Source organism: Stegastes partitus, unplaced genomic scaffold (genome assembly GCF_000690725.1).
Source record: "Stegastes partitus isolate 25-593 unplaced genomic scaffold, Stegastes_partitus-1.0.2 Scaffold1467, whole genome shotgun sequence".
In the NCBI taxonomy this organism is placed as follows: domain Eukaryota; kingdom Metazoa; phylum Chordata; class Actinopteri; family Pomacentridae; genus Stegastes; species Stegastes partitus.
In genome coordinates, this window is record NW_007579198.1 from 32,442 (window position 1) to 45,199 (window position 12,758).

A 12,758-nucleotide genomic window follows, 5' to 3' on the forward strand; every position below is an offset into this window, starting at 1 on the left:
TAAATTCACTGGCAGGTTTTGGGATTCAGAGGGTTAAATTACAACCTAATTTAACCAGAGAATAATTTAACCAGCTGTTTAAAATGAAAGAATTTAAAAGAACATTGTGGAAAATCAACTTATTCACTTTGGTGTTACTTAACCTAGCAGCTGGCTAGCTTAGCATACATACTGGAAACAGGGGAATTGCTAATTCAGTTTAGCATTGAGACTAAAAAATAATGGGATGCTGCTAATCTACTTATCCAATAATCTGGCATTAAAAGGAATACTTAAGTGCATTCACTTTCTTTCCTATTGCAAGTTAAATAAAAAAAAAAAGTTGATGCCATTTTTATAGTAAATACAAAGCTGGAAGCTGGAGACCATTAGCTTAGCTTAGCTTAACATTAACATTGGCAAAAGGGCAAACAACTACCTTAACCTAATCTAAAAGTAATAAAATCTACCAGCACTTCTAAATCTACTCACTAACAAGTTGTTTCTTATTTGTTTATTCATATGGACAAAAACCCATTAGCATACGTTTAGACAAAGGCAGGCTAGCTGTTTCCTCCTGCTTCCAGTCTTTATGCTAAGATAAGCTAAATTTCTCCTGCTTCCAGCTTCGTATTTACTTATTCTTCACTGTTAACTGACTGCAAGAAAAAAAAACTCCTAGAGTACACCTTTAAATAGTCGATTATTTGATCCGATGTCCAGCATTTTCCTGAAAATATTTAATGTTATTTGTCTTTTTATTGATTTCAGATGAAACAATTTAATTTAAAAACCGTCCACTTTTGCTCCAATGCAGCCAATGTTGCTACATTTTTAATTAAAAAACAATAAAAATAAACACAGGACGTGTAAATAAATGCAGGCAAAGTTTTGTATTTATGTGTTTATGTACGTTTGACACCAAGACTTTTATTTTACTGCAAAGTTCCACATATATTAACTAATAATCAGTGTCAGCTTTGGCCTAGAACAAACATACTGGTTCAGGAAGTTTTTCAAGTTGTATTTTTCCTGTTTCACTTCATAAATAAATTCACTGCACATCTTGTGTATACGATGGTTTAATGTGTTCATACCGTGCAGGTCCAGGATGCCCTCTCTGACCGCCAACGTCTTGGTTCCATAAACAGGAATTTCCTGCGATCGCAGGTGTCCGTGAAGCGTGATGATGGCCTTGTGCTGGAACGGCGCCCCCTCCTGGCCGATCTGCAGCCGCCCGCCGTCCGTAATCAGGATGTTTTCTGCCTGCAGCTCGATGTCGGCTTCGTCGAACACCAGCGTCCCTCCTGAGCACAAAGAACCAGCAGCGGACAAACTCAGAAAAAGAGAAATTACTTTTACACTGATGACATGCGAATAATTCCTGTTTCAATTTCGCTAATTTTTTTAACGTAGCAGCCTGTTAGCACCAGCTACACCAATGCAATGTTTGTGTCCTAAAACTGACTAATTTTGGCACTCAAAGATGGTGCACAAAACATATTTCACTTCTTGGAAGTCTTGAGTCACCAGAAAATGAGAAAACAACAAACAAAAAACCCCTTTGGTGTATCTTCAGAAACAAGAATCATTGGCAACAGTTGCACAAATGCAAATTTGAACTCAGACAGTTTGTTCTTGTCCTAAAATCAACTAACTCAACACTCCAAAAACCATACATCAAACATAGATCACTTCTTGAGAAGTCTTTAGAGACCGGAACAATGAAAAACTAAAAAATACACACTGTGTCTTTACCTAAAAATGTCCGTTAAAAACAGTCTTTAGCACTTTGAATAAAGACAAGAATTTCTCTGAAAGTTTGAATTTTGCAAATGTTTTTCTTTTCTTCATTTTAATATATTAAAGTTGCACCAGTGCAAATCTGAACTAAGTTTGTTTTTGTCCTAAAATCAATTAATTCTACACTCCAAAAATCAGATATTAAACATATATCACTTCTTAAGAAGTCCTATGAATTGATTTTTGCACTTTGAATTATGACAAACTAAGAATTTCTCTACAAATACTGTTTTCATTATAATATATTATCTTATTGGCACCAGTTACACCAAAACAGTTCTGAATCTACACAATGCTTGTTCATGTCCAAAACATATTTCACTTTTTAATAAGTCTTGAGTGAGCACAAAATGTAAAAAATGTAAATGTATGAAGATGGTTTTGCACCTTGAATGAGGAGCATTTTGAGCACCGGCGTGCTGGTGTCCAGAAGGATGGTCTGGTTTTTGGTGATGACGGCGAAGGAGCCCTTCTCGGGCGGCGACAGACCTCCCCACGTGAACCTGGACGACCACACGTCCACGTAGAAGAAGTCTGCGTTGTCCTGAAAGTCGGGAAGAGACGCCGTGGTGGTCATGAAATCAGGCTGACAACACCGTTAATGAATCTACAGGCAGGTCTGAGCCGTCCTCTCCTACCATCTTGGCGAGGCCTCGGTCGGCCACGTTGACCCTGACTTTGGTTTCCTGAGACTGTTTCTGAGAGTTGGTCACACAGACGATGTGAGTGTCGTTGGCCGACTGGACGTCACACACGGATCCTGCGATCGTCACGTTCACTTTGCTCGTATCAGAGCTGTGAGGCGCAAACAAAGAACACAAGATAAACGTAAACTAAATAAAATCTGATATTTTAAACTGTATTGTGACCCACATCTCAGGAATGTTTTGCTAGATATTAAAGGCACAAGAACATAACATATTACTGGTCTATAAAATCTTCCTAAAATGTTCCTACTATAAATAAAATGTGCAACTGAAACACACAGAATCAAACTCAAGGCCTACCTTAGTCAGGCTTTTGATTGATTTGATCGATATATTTTATTTTTTGAGTTATTTATTTCTTTTTATTGAACCGTTTATTACTTCATTTTTGCCATTTCTTATTCTGTTCTTAAAACTCCTTATTTTTGCATCTTTTAATAATAATAGGTATCTTATTTTATTTATTTATTTATTCATCTAGCTTATTTTATTTCATTTTATCTCACCTGGTGTTTCCTCGTTGGCCGTGTTAAACAGGATGATAGCGTTTCCTTAGTGTCTTAGAGTCCTTTTATTGATAACTTGACGGTGGGGGGTTGTTTGTATTGTTTTATTGTACTTCTACTTTCTGTGAAGATATGCCTTCATTTATCTGACAGTGGAGGAAGCACTTTGTGTTGCATTTCTGCTTGTATGAAAAGTGCTACAGAAATAAAGTCTGACTGACGGATTGATTGATATTTCAGCACCTAACTCTTCCAACAGCTTTGTGAAAAACCGCACAAATTATACTTCAAACTATGCGACTCATTCAGGAATGGTGTGTTAGTGTTTTGTCATACAGCTTTTGCAAAATTTGTACAAAAACTGCTTTAAAAATCCCCATTGAAACAAATGGGAAGTCAGAATATTGTTCATTTCTACCCATGTTTTGATATCTTTAACCGTTTTGTCACAGTTTAGGCTTCATACATGTTTGAAAATCCTGAATTTTCTTTCCAGCTAGAGTTCAGAAGTTTTGTCATTTGGGCTGTTTCTAACAGAAGCTTTATTTTTTAAAAAAGGAAAATCACAAAAACACTGCAGTATCTCGTTTTATATGTTATAGTCGTCCTCAGATGTCTTCATACCCTCCCATTAAAGAAGGAAAACAACAGCTTCAATCACTGAAATAAGCTGAAACTGACAAAAGTAATAAAAAATAAAAATTTAACGAAAATCATGACATTGGTTTTGAATTGTGATTCAACAGAAATATTTTTTTTAAAAACAAGCAAACAAGCATGATGGGACCCGTAAACTAGTATCTAGTTGAACAACCCTTTGAACCAATCACTGCCATCATCAGGTGTTTCCTGTAACCGTCAATCAGACTTCTGCACCTGTTGACAGGTGTTCTGGACCACTGCTCATCAGCAAAGGCCTCTCATTTGTCAAGGACATTTTTTATTATTATTTATTATTATTCTTTTCACCGACAATTCAAAAGCAATATCTTATTTCACTAAATTATAATTTAGCAAATTTATATTTATTATTACTTTTTTCAGTTTCTAGTTATGTGAGTGACTGTTGTGGATTTTGCCTTTTCTTTAATGGACGGGGATGAATAGATCTGAGGACGACTGTATTCAGGTTTAGACTCAAGATGCTCCTGAAGGTTCCCATGACAGAGAAGCAGATGGGTTTAGTCAGTCTGATTTGTGAGCAGCGGTCCGTATCCTGGGTGTGTCTCATCTATTGTGTCATGTGTGTGGGTTTGTTTTTTTTTTTCTGCAGAAACTCTTCATCCACCTGAAACCAGAGCCAGAGATGGTGAGCCGGGTGCCTCCGGCGGTGCCTCCCCTGCGCGGAGAAACCTCGGTGATCACCGGAGTCAGCCGGGACCTGTAGGTGAAGGCGCTGGACTTGTTGACGGAGCTCAGCGGGTTGATGACGGAGATGTCGCAGTCCAGCTCCGACTGAGTCCCTGAGATCACACGGGACAAAAACCGCACAAAGACGAACGGGTTCACGCAACGGCAGCAGAGAGGTGGAATTAACTCGCTCAGACACCGTGACGAGTTATCGTCTCATCGGACGTGTTCTCTGCTGCAACCACGAGGCTGACGGCATTCCTCAAACACAGTCAGTCTGCACACAACTCCGACAGAACAGAACCAAACAGAAACCTGCACGAGCACATTCTTTCTCAAAGAAAAATAAACTTGCTGCGGATGAGAAAATGAGCAGGCTTTTCTGTCTTTACCCCCTGAACTCCAAGCAGTGGATGTTTCTTGTCATTTGTTTCTTTAGTGTGAGCTCATTTCTCACTGCAATATAAAGTCTTTATAGAATCTGATGCAAAAACAGTGTTTGAAATGTTGAAATGATTTTTTAAAAAAAATGCTATTACACAAAGTAAAGGTAACATAATCCATCACATTTCAACTCTCATCTTTAACATCTGTATCTCTCTACTCTCTACTACTTTTGAAAAGACACCCTGTAGAAGCCGATAACGTAATAAAAGTCCTGAACCAACAACCTAATATCTTCTGGCCAATAATAAGTTATCATGTTATTGGCCTGGTAAAAAAATAAATAAATAAAAAATCTTTGCAGATGTAATAACCAGCCAAGAACATAATAAGTTATTACACTATCGGTTTAGGACTTTTATTATTGGCCAGTTATTAAGTTATCTGCCGTTGTGATGTCATCAAAAAAACAAACCAACAAAAAAAAAAACACATTTTAATGGCATTATAAAAAAAAAAAGAGAGAAATCACTGAAGTTACCGTTGTTGGGTGGAGCCTCGCAGTAAAGGCGGGTGGACGTCGACGTTTCTCTGCTGACGACACACTCCTGCTCACAGATCTTCACCACGGAGGTTTCCGAGAAGCCGGAGCCGAGGAGGGACAACAGTCTGCCGCCGCCGAAACCACCTGAACCGCAGGTGAGACGGACAGAAATTATTCAGCAAGATGATTTAAAAAAAAAAAAAAAACAAACTGAAGCAGTGTGTCACATCACACTACAAGAACAAATACAAACATGGTAACAGAAAGACAACGCAGCTGAAATATGCAGATTCACTTTTAAAGATTTCTCTTCTGATTCCTGTTTGGGACTTTTCTGGCTTATTCTTTTAGATTCTTCCGACGTGAGTTTCTTTCCTAACTCATCCTACAGCTTTGAGAAAACCCACACAAATTGCATATCAAAACTTGCGGCTCAATCGGGAATTGTGCGCTAAGACTTTCAAAACTGCGTGAAAAAAAATCCCCATTGACATAAATGGGAAGTCAACCAGACAACAGCTAAATCCAGCCGTCTTTGCAGCCCTGTAGTTCCGGCAGATCTTACAGCTTCATTCAAAGTTCAAATGTGTCACAAGGCTTTAAATGTGATTCGTCTAAATCAGTGTTTTTATATCGTTTTAGTGCAGTTGCAGTTTAGGTTTTATGAATTTTCTGAAAACCTTAACCTTGTCTCCTTTTCACAATTTCTACTGCACATAAACAATTCATACATAAAAATATCGGTACTTTTGTCCTCTTTCATCCAGTGTGACTCTCATTACCACAGGACATGTGGTTTTTTCATAAATCACCTCAGGGCTCAGAGTGCGTCGATCAAAACGCAATGACTTCCATTATATCGGATCTCTATCTCCAAAATTTCGTGTGAAAATCACAAATGGTGAGTTTCTTTAACCTGCCACTAAATCTGTATAAAACACAGCACGGACATGAAAATACATCTGCGTGTTCAAAACAAGATTGTGCTTCACACCGTGAAACAGTTTTTTCAATATGACTTTTTAAACTGTCTGCTCTGCTCACTGCAAGCAGCCAGTGACTCACAGCTGATTGGCTGATTGATACACTTTCAAAGTAAAAGCCCAAAGATGTTAAAAGTTGCATGGGGACACTTATAGTTTTTACCTTTAAGCTCTATATGAGCTTCATTTTGGCACCTTAAATAACAATAATATGACAGAGCATCACTGTCTGCTTACTCTCGTTGGGCGTCACGGTGTCGAGCCTCAGTTCGTACGTGAACATGGCGTCTGACTGGGCGTAGCCTTTGTCCTGGTGAAGCAGCATCACTTTGTAGGCTCCTCCCGGGTTGTTTGCTGCCGTGAACTGGACTTGAGTGTCCGACACCATGGACACGTTGCAGGCAACGCCATTTATGGTCACCGAGACGAGCTGAGAGTCGTTGCCAAATCCTGAACCGGTGAGCGTCACGACAGATCCGCTCGGTCCTGTGTGAAACCAACCAAGGAGGAGAATGTCAAACACCAGATCTGAGACACTGTGTGGTTTTTTTCTGCTGTACGTTCTTTTATTTTTTTTTACTAACGTGTGGATGTTCTGTGTTTAAAATCAAATCACTTGAAAGGCTCTGTGCACAACCTTTCAGAACCACTGGTGTCATTAGAGCACCAACGAACGGGCATCTACGACCAGAAAGGTTGTGTGCACGAGACCCAAAAAAATAATAGTCATACCCCAACCACTGGTGGTTCATTAATAAAAGGACAAGCATATTGTATTATAAATGTATTACCAAAAGTAGGAATTCATGTAAATAATACAGAAATGAATTCCAGACAAACGAGTTCCTCAACGAATGATCTCATAAAATAACAACTGTGACTAAAGTTGCTGAATACTGTGGCTTTGTTCACTAAAAAAGTACAATAAATCTAAATTAATTGAATCAAAATAATGAATAAACAGTATCCAGGTCCCTGCTTGTACTAAAGGAAGAATATTTTTACTGCTAAAAAATAAATAAATTGTAAAAATCTAACAGAAATGGTGTCAGAAAATAAAACACATTACGAAACTGTACAACACTGTAATGTTCAGCATGAAAAACACAGATGAAAATTACAGCAAATTTGATTAATTAAATTTTTTCCCCAGTATTTTAAACTATTTGAACAAGCAAAAAAATATTGTTTCACAGATTTTTCCCCTGTTTGTATATAAATATAATTTTAAATACTCTAAAAAAGATTTTCAAAAATTCAGTTTTCAAGTGTGAAAAAAGACCCTTTGTAAAAAAAAAAAAAAGAAAAAGAAAAAGAATAAATAAATAAAAAAAATTATATGGACATTATTTACAATTTCAGCCAGTTTTTTTTTTTGGTTGTTGTTGTTTTTACAGTTCACATTCAAATTAATAGAATTTTATTTGCAGACCTTATGAATTTAAATTACTTTTTTCTGTGACTTCATCAGTTAGTATCTATAATTTAACAAAACAGTCAAAATCTGTAAAATAGCAGTAAATTGTTAAAAAAAAACAAACAGAAAAAACAGCAACAACAAAAAACCCGTAATTTTTACGGCATACCTGTGGTGGGGCTGACGGAGCTGATGACCGGAGTGTGGGCTGCAGAGTAGGTAAAGTTGAGCGGAGGATAATCCACGGACAAGACCCGGATGTTGGCGGTCACCAGTCCTTCGGCATGAGGAGGCGTCAGGCAGCGAAGTCTGGCCGGCGTCACCGTCTGAATCTCGCAGGGTTTCCCGCCAACCGTCACGCTGGTGTTTCCCGGAGCGAAGCCGTTTCCAGTGAAGACGAGTGGCGTTCCTCCCGCCAGGCTGCCGGCGGTGGGGCTCAGGATGGCCTTGGCTCGGCTGTTCAGGGTGACGGATCCGGATGCGAGGCCTTTGCTCCTCACCGTCACCCTGAGCAAGTGGATTCCTGCAGGCAGGGCGGTAACCGTCGCCGTGATGTTACCGTCGGTAACAGCCGTGACTTCTAACTCTGTGGTGTTGGCGAAAACCGACAAGTCGTCCACGCGGCTGCCAAACCCTGAGCCGGAGATGGTGACGTTGATGGCGGTGTCAATGGTGTCGGGGGAGATGCCGGTGACTGTCGGGGTGACGGCGGACGAGTAGACGAAGGAGCAGCTGGAGCTGCAGGAACTTTGGATCCGGCCTTTGTGAAAGACGACATCGCCGGTGTGCGGTTGAGACGGAGCGGTGTCACAGACGATGTGGGTGTAATTTAGCGTCAGGACGCTGCAGGGTTCACCGGCCACGGTCACTCGTCCCGAGGAGAAGCCAGAACCGCGGACGAGGAGCCGGGTGTAGCCGGTGGTGCTGCCGATAGGAGGCGAGACCGAGTCGACGACGGGCAGGACCACGAAGCGACGCTTGAGCTCGTCTTGTACAGCGATGATGGCGTCGCCGAGGTTGTTCACTCTGACGGACACGGCGAGAGCGACGCCGGTGGGAAGCTCGCTGTTTGGACCGAGCTGGCAGGTGATCTCCGACTGGGAGCTGTTGATCACCTGACAGGGCTGATCTCCAACCATCACCTGCAGAACACAAAACAGAACAACATCACGCTCAACAAACTTGGGACCAGAACTCACCTCATTTTATTAGAGGATGGTACAAAAGGCCAAGATACTTTAACAACATCAAGAAAAGGTTTTGGGCAAGACAAGATGATGAAGAATCACAGAATATAGTTGGAAGTTTTCCCCTTTTATTGCTTTCCAACATTCAATCCTGGTTAATTTAATTTGGCACTATTCACCCCCTTCAAAGTGACCGACCAAATTCCCCCCATGAGACAATTGGTTCTGGAAGTCACACAATTAGCAAAATCCTCTGAGTGCAGTTAAAGCGTCTCAGTAGTTGTAGCATAAAGACACCTGAATCCAGGTGCTCTGAATGCAGGACTTTCTTGGGCGTAGGAAGAAAGACAAGCTATACCTGGATTTCCCCTTTGACTGGGAACAAACAAAATGCACTCTCCAGGATCTCAATAAAGGGTATATGTAGCAGTGTTTGTAAACTTGCGCTTTTTTTTCAAGAAGAAAGTACCTGAGTGACCGAAGAAGACATCTCAGATTTAAACCTGTTTAGCTATAAGTTAGAAAAGTTCGTTAACCTCATTAGCGCAGGTGATGTTGCTGAAGCCTGTTCCCTGGATGCGGATGACTTGGTGGTACGAGCCCTGGTTGGGGGAGATGGAGTGGACTGTGGGGGTGGAGCAGGCTGAGGTGCTGTAGGAGAATCCGCCGGAAGTCTCATTGGTCTGCTGGCACTGTGGGGAGGCGACGCACTGCGGTGCTGCTCTGGAGACGCGACGTGAACCTGCAGGGGAGGTTCGTCAAAACGTAACAGCATTAGCTTTACACTTTCAGATTTGCTGAAGCTTCTGAGTCAGAGCGTCATATCCACATCTTTACCTCCCGGCATGAGTTTGGCCTGAATGCCTCCCACGCTGACGGAGACCTTGCTGGTCTTCTCTACCCGACTCCTAACTTTCACAACTCCCTGCAGCATGATGGCCTTTTTGTTGTCTATGTAGCCGCTGCTGTAGAGGAACACACCGGGAGCAGTGAACTGGTAGCTGTGAAACCCTGAGTGAAGAGCAAACATGTTACATTACAACATGAAGCATAGTAAGTTGTGAACAAATACTTCCATACACCATGTGTGGGATGGCAGCCTCGAGTGTGCAATGACTCCTATAACTCTTGAAACACATGCATCTTTGTCACAAAAAAACAATCCTGCATTTTGGATTTATGATAGGACTTCTGGAAATATGACAAAATCTGCTGGGTCAAGAAGTACACGTACAGAGAAGCTAATGTTTGATTAAATGTCCTTTTGCCATTTTCACATTTTGGTAGCCATCCACAAGCTTCTGTTTGCATCTTTGACCATTACTCTGAACAGTTCAAATACATTTGTCGGCTTTCTGAAAGAAAGTTGTTTCTTCGTCTCCGTCCACAGGTTCTTGATGGGTTTAAGTTGGACTTTGGGGAGGCCAGTCTAAAACCTTAATTCTACCTGATTTAATCATTCCTTTACTGCTTTTGATGTGTGTTTGAGGTCATTGTCTTGTGTCCAAGACCTTCTGACTGATGATTTTAGGATTTCCTAAAGGACGTGATTGCCTTTACAGTACCACTGGCAGTAACCCTCACCAGAGCATGATGCTGCCACCACCATGCTTGACGGTAGGTTTGGTGTTCTTGGGGTTAAAGGCCTCACCTTCTCTCCTGCAATTGTGTACTACTGGTCATTGTGGTCACATGGCTTAATTTGTGTTCCATCTGACCACAGAACTTTCCTCCACAAGGCCTTTTCTTTGCCCATCTCCCCCATGTTAAAAGGTGTGACGCAACACGTTTCTTGTTTATTGTGCAACACTAAAGTAAAAATCCACCTTGTTGTTTGGTATTTCCCATTCTCAGAAGGTCAAAGGTAGACAAAATGAGATCATGTTTTAAGATCAGCTACAGCAGAGTTTGATAACAAGCGGATAATTGAGTGGAATTGAGCGTCATCATCAAAGGGAGATAAAACGTGGTATTGCTAGAATAGGACAAACATGGATCATAATGCAAACCAAGAAAGCATGAGCTTCAGCTATAACTAGAAAAAGAAGAAGTAAAGCATCACAGTTATGATATAGTGCAGAGAAATTTACACTAAGGGACGAATGTTCTTTTAATTGGAGATAACGAGGGGAAAGTTTTTTGACTGTAAATCTGTGGATTCCTGCCTCGGTATTCTACCTTTGGCAGTCTTCATCTCTCCACTGTTGAGCGGTCCCCTTCCAGGAGTGGCGGAGCTGGCGTTGGAAACACTAAAGACCCGGTAGCCGACTTTCTGGAACAGAGGTGCCTCCCAGCGCCACATCACCGTGTCTCCAACAAACACTGTGAGTGAGGAAGGACTCCATGCATATCCCTGTCCGTACGCTGCAACATACAGGGTAAAGAATTCACACGCAGGAAACAGGACAAAAATAGACAGATACAGTAACAAACACTAGATAGATGTCATTGTCTGAGGTTTACCTAACATGTAATTTAAATACTTGCAAACCCCATTTAAATATGGGTAATTATGCACCGTCAGAGGGCAAACTGGTTTTCAGATTTTTGGTTTCCAAACACTTTCGAGGCGCAGTCATATTTAAGTTGCCGGTGACAGATTCCTCGCTCGCAGCGCTTCTCCGTAAGTTGATCTTGTTTGTCTTGAACTCCATTTCAGAATGCTCGGATTTAGTCTGACACCTGAACAAAGGACGGAAATGTAAAACCTACTGTGGTGGGATCCCTGGTTGGTGACATTGTGAATCTTCTGCTCCGACTGCACGACGCATCGCAGCTCGTTCTCCGAGGCGACCGTCACTTCACACCGAGCATCTCCTGTCGCAGGACAAAACACGAGTGAGATCATTTGTGTAATTTGATTCCACTCAGCGATAATAGTACTTTTCCATATTTGCGTGTTGTTACATCATCATAGACTCCCACCAGCCACTGTCAACGTATAAACATTTTGTGTCTGATATCTGACTAGATTTAAAAAGCATTTGTTGGTATACATTAGAACTGTGTTTGTCCCTGATCCAAGTCATTTAGCATTTAGTGTCTGCGGATACCATTTTCCTCGATAAGCAAGGCCATTCAAGTATTGTAGATCAGCTGTAGTACCTGGTTGTGCCACCAGGTGGAGACTTTTACTGTCTAATACTGCAGAAACCAGAGGAGTCGTTACTCAAACGATAGACAGTTCATGTTGGTACCATGGGGGTTTAGCTAGCAATGGGCACCAAGACTTCTATGACGCTGAATGAGAGCAATAATTGTACTTTTCCATATTTGCATGTTGTTACATCATCACAGACTCCCACCAGCTACTGTCAATGTATAAAAATATAGTTCCTAATATCTGACGAGATTAAAAAAAACATTTGTTGGTATACATTAGAACTGTGGCTGAAGTTGTTTGTTGCCCCTGATTCAAGTCATTTAGCATTTAGTGTCTGCGCATACCGTTTTCCTCGATAAGCAAGGCCATTCAAATACTGTAGATCAGCTGTAGTACCTGGTTGTGCCACCAGGTGGAGACTTTTACTGTCTACTACTGTAGAAACCAGAAGAGTCGTTACTCAAACTATAGACAGTTCATGTTGGTACCATGGGGGTTTAGCTAGCAACGGGCACCAAGACTTCTATGACGCTGAATGAAATCTGACCAGAGCTCGAATGTTTAAGACGAGCTGAGACTGATTAACATAATGCTCTTATGTCCTAGAGACAGATGTGACGGAGCCTCCTTTGTGGTCCAAACTGTGTATGTCTTGACTGAAACTGTAATATGAGTTTTGAACAAATGTCCACCATGCTAGTGTTGTGTTATCAAGGCAATAACTACTCACTGATAACACTACCAATTATTGCTAAAGACAATTATTAAAAATTCCTGGCATCCAACCACAAATTC

At 41.1% G+C, this 12,758-nt stretch overlaps 1 protein-coding gene across 1 annotated transcript in view; it reads right to left on the bottom strand.

Moving 5' to 3' along the window:
* pkhd1l1.1 (PKHD1 like 1, tandem duplicate 1) overlaps positions 1 to 12,758 on the bottom strand; it is a 62,218-nt gene that overhangs the window by 22,659 nt on the left and 26,801 nt on the right. The window contains exons 34-44 of the mRNA XM_008299813.1: positions 11,573 to 11,677; positions 11,039 to 11,224; positions 9,698 to 9,871; positions 9,397 to 9,602; positions 7,843 to 8,815; positions 6,494 to 6,742; positions 5,271 to 5,417; positions 4,284 to 4,458; positions 2,421 to 2,577; positions 2,170 to 2,326; positions 1,077 to 1,286 (exon numbers count right to left, since the gene is read on the bottom strand). Of these exons, the coding sequence (XP_008298035.1) occupies positions 1,077 to 1,286; positions 2,170 to 2,326; positions 2,421 to 2,577; positions 4,284 to 4,458; positions 5,271 to 5,417; positions 6,494 to 6,742; positions 7,843 to 8,815; positions 9,397 to 9,602; positions 9,698 to 9,871; positions 11,039 to 11,224; positions 11,573 to 11,677 (2,739 nt within the window). The remainder of the gene's footprint in view (positions 1 to 1,076; positions 1,287 to 2,169; positions 2,327 to 2,420; positions 2,578 to 4,283; positions 4,459 to 5,270; positions 5,418 to 6,493; positions 6,743 to 7,842; positions 8,816 to 9,396; positions 9,603 to 9,697; positions 9,872 to 11,038; positions 11,225 to 11,572; positions 11,678 to 12,758) is intronic.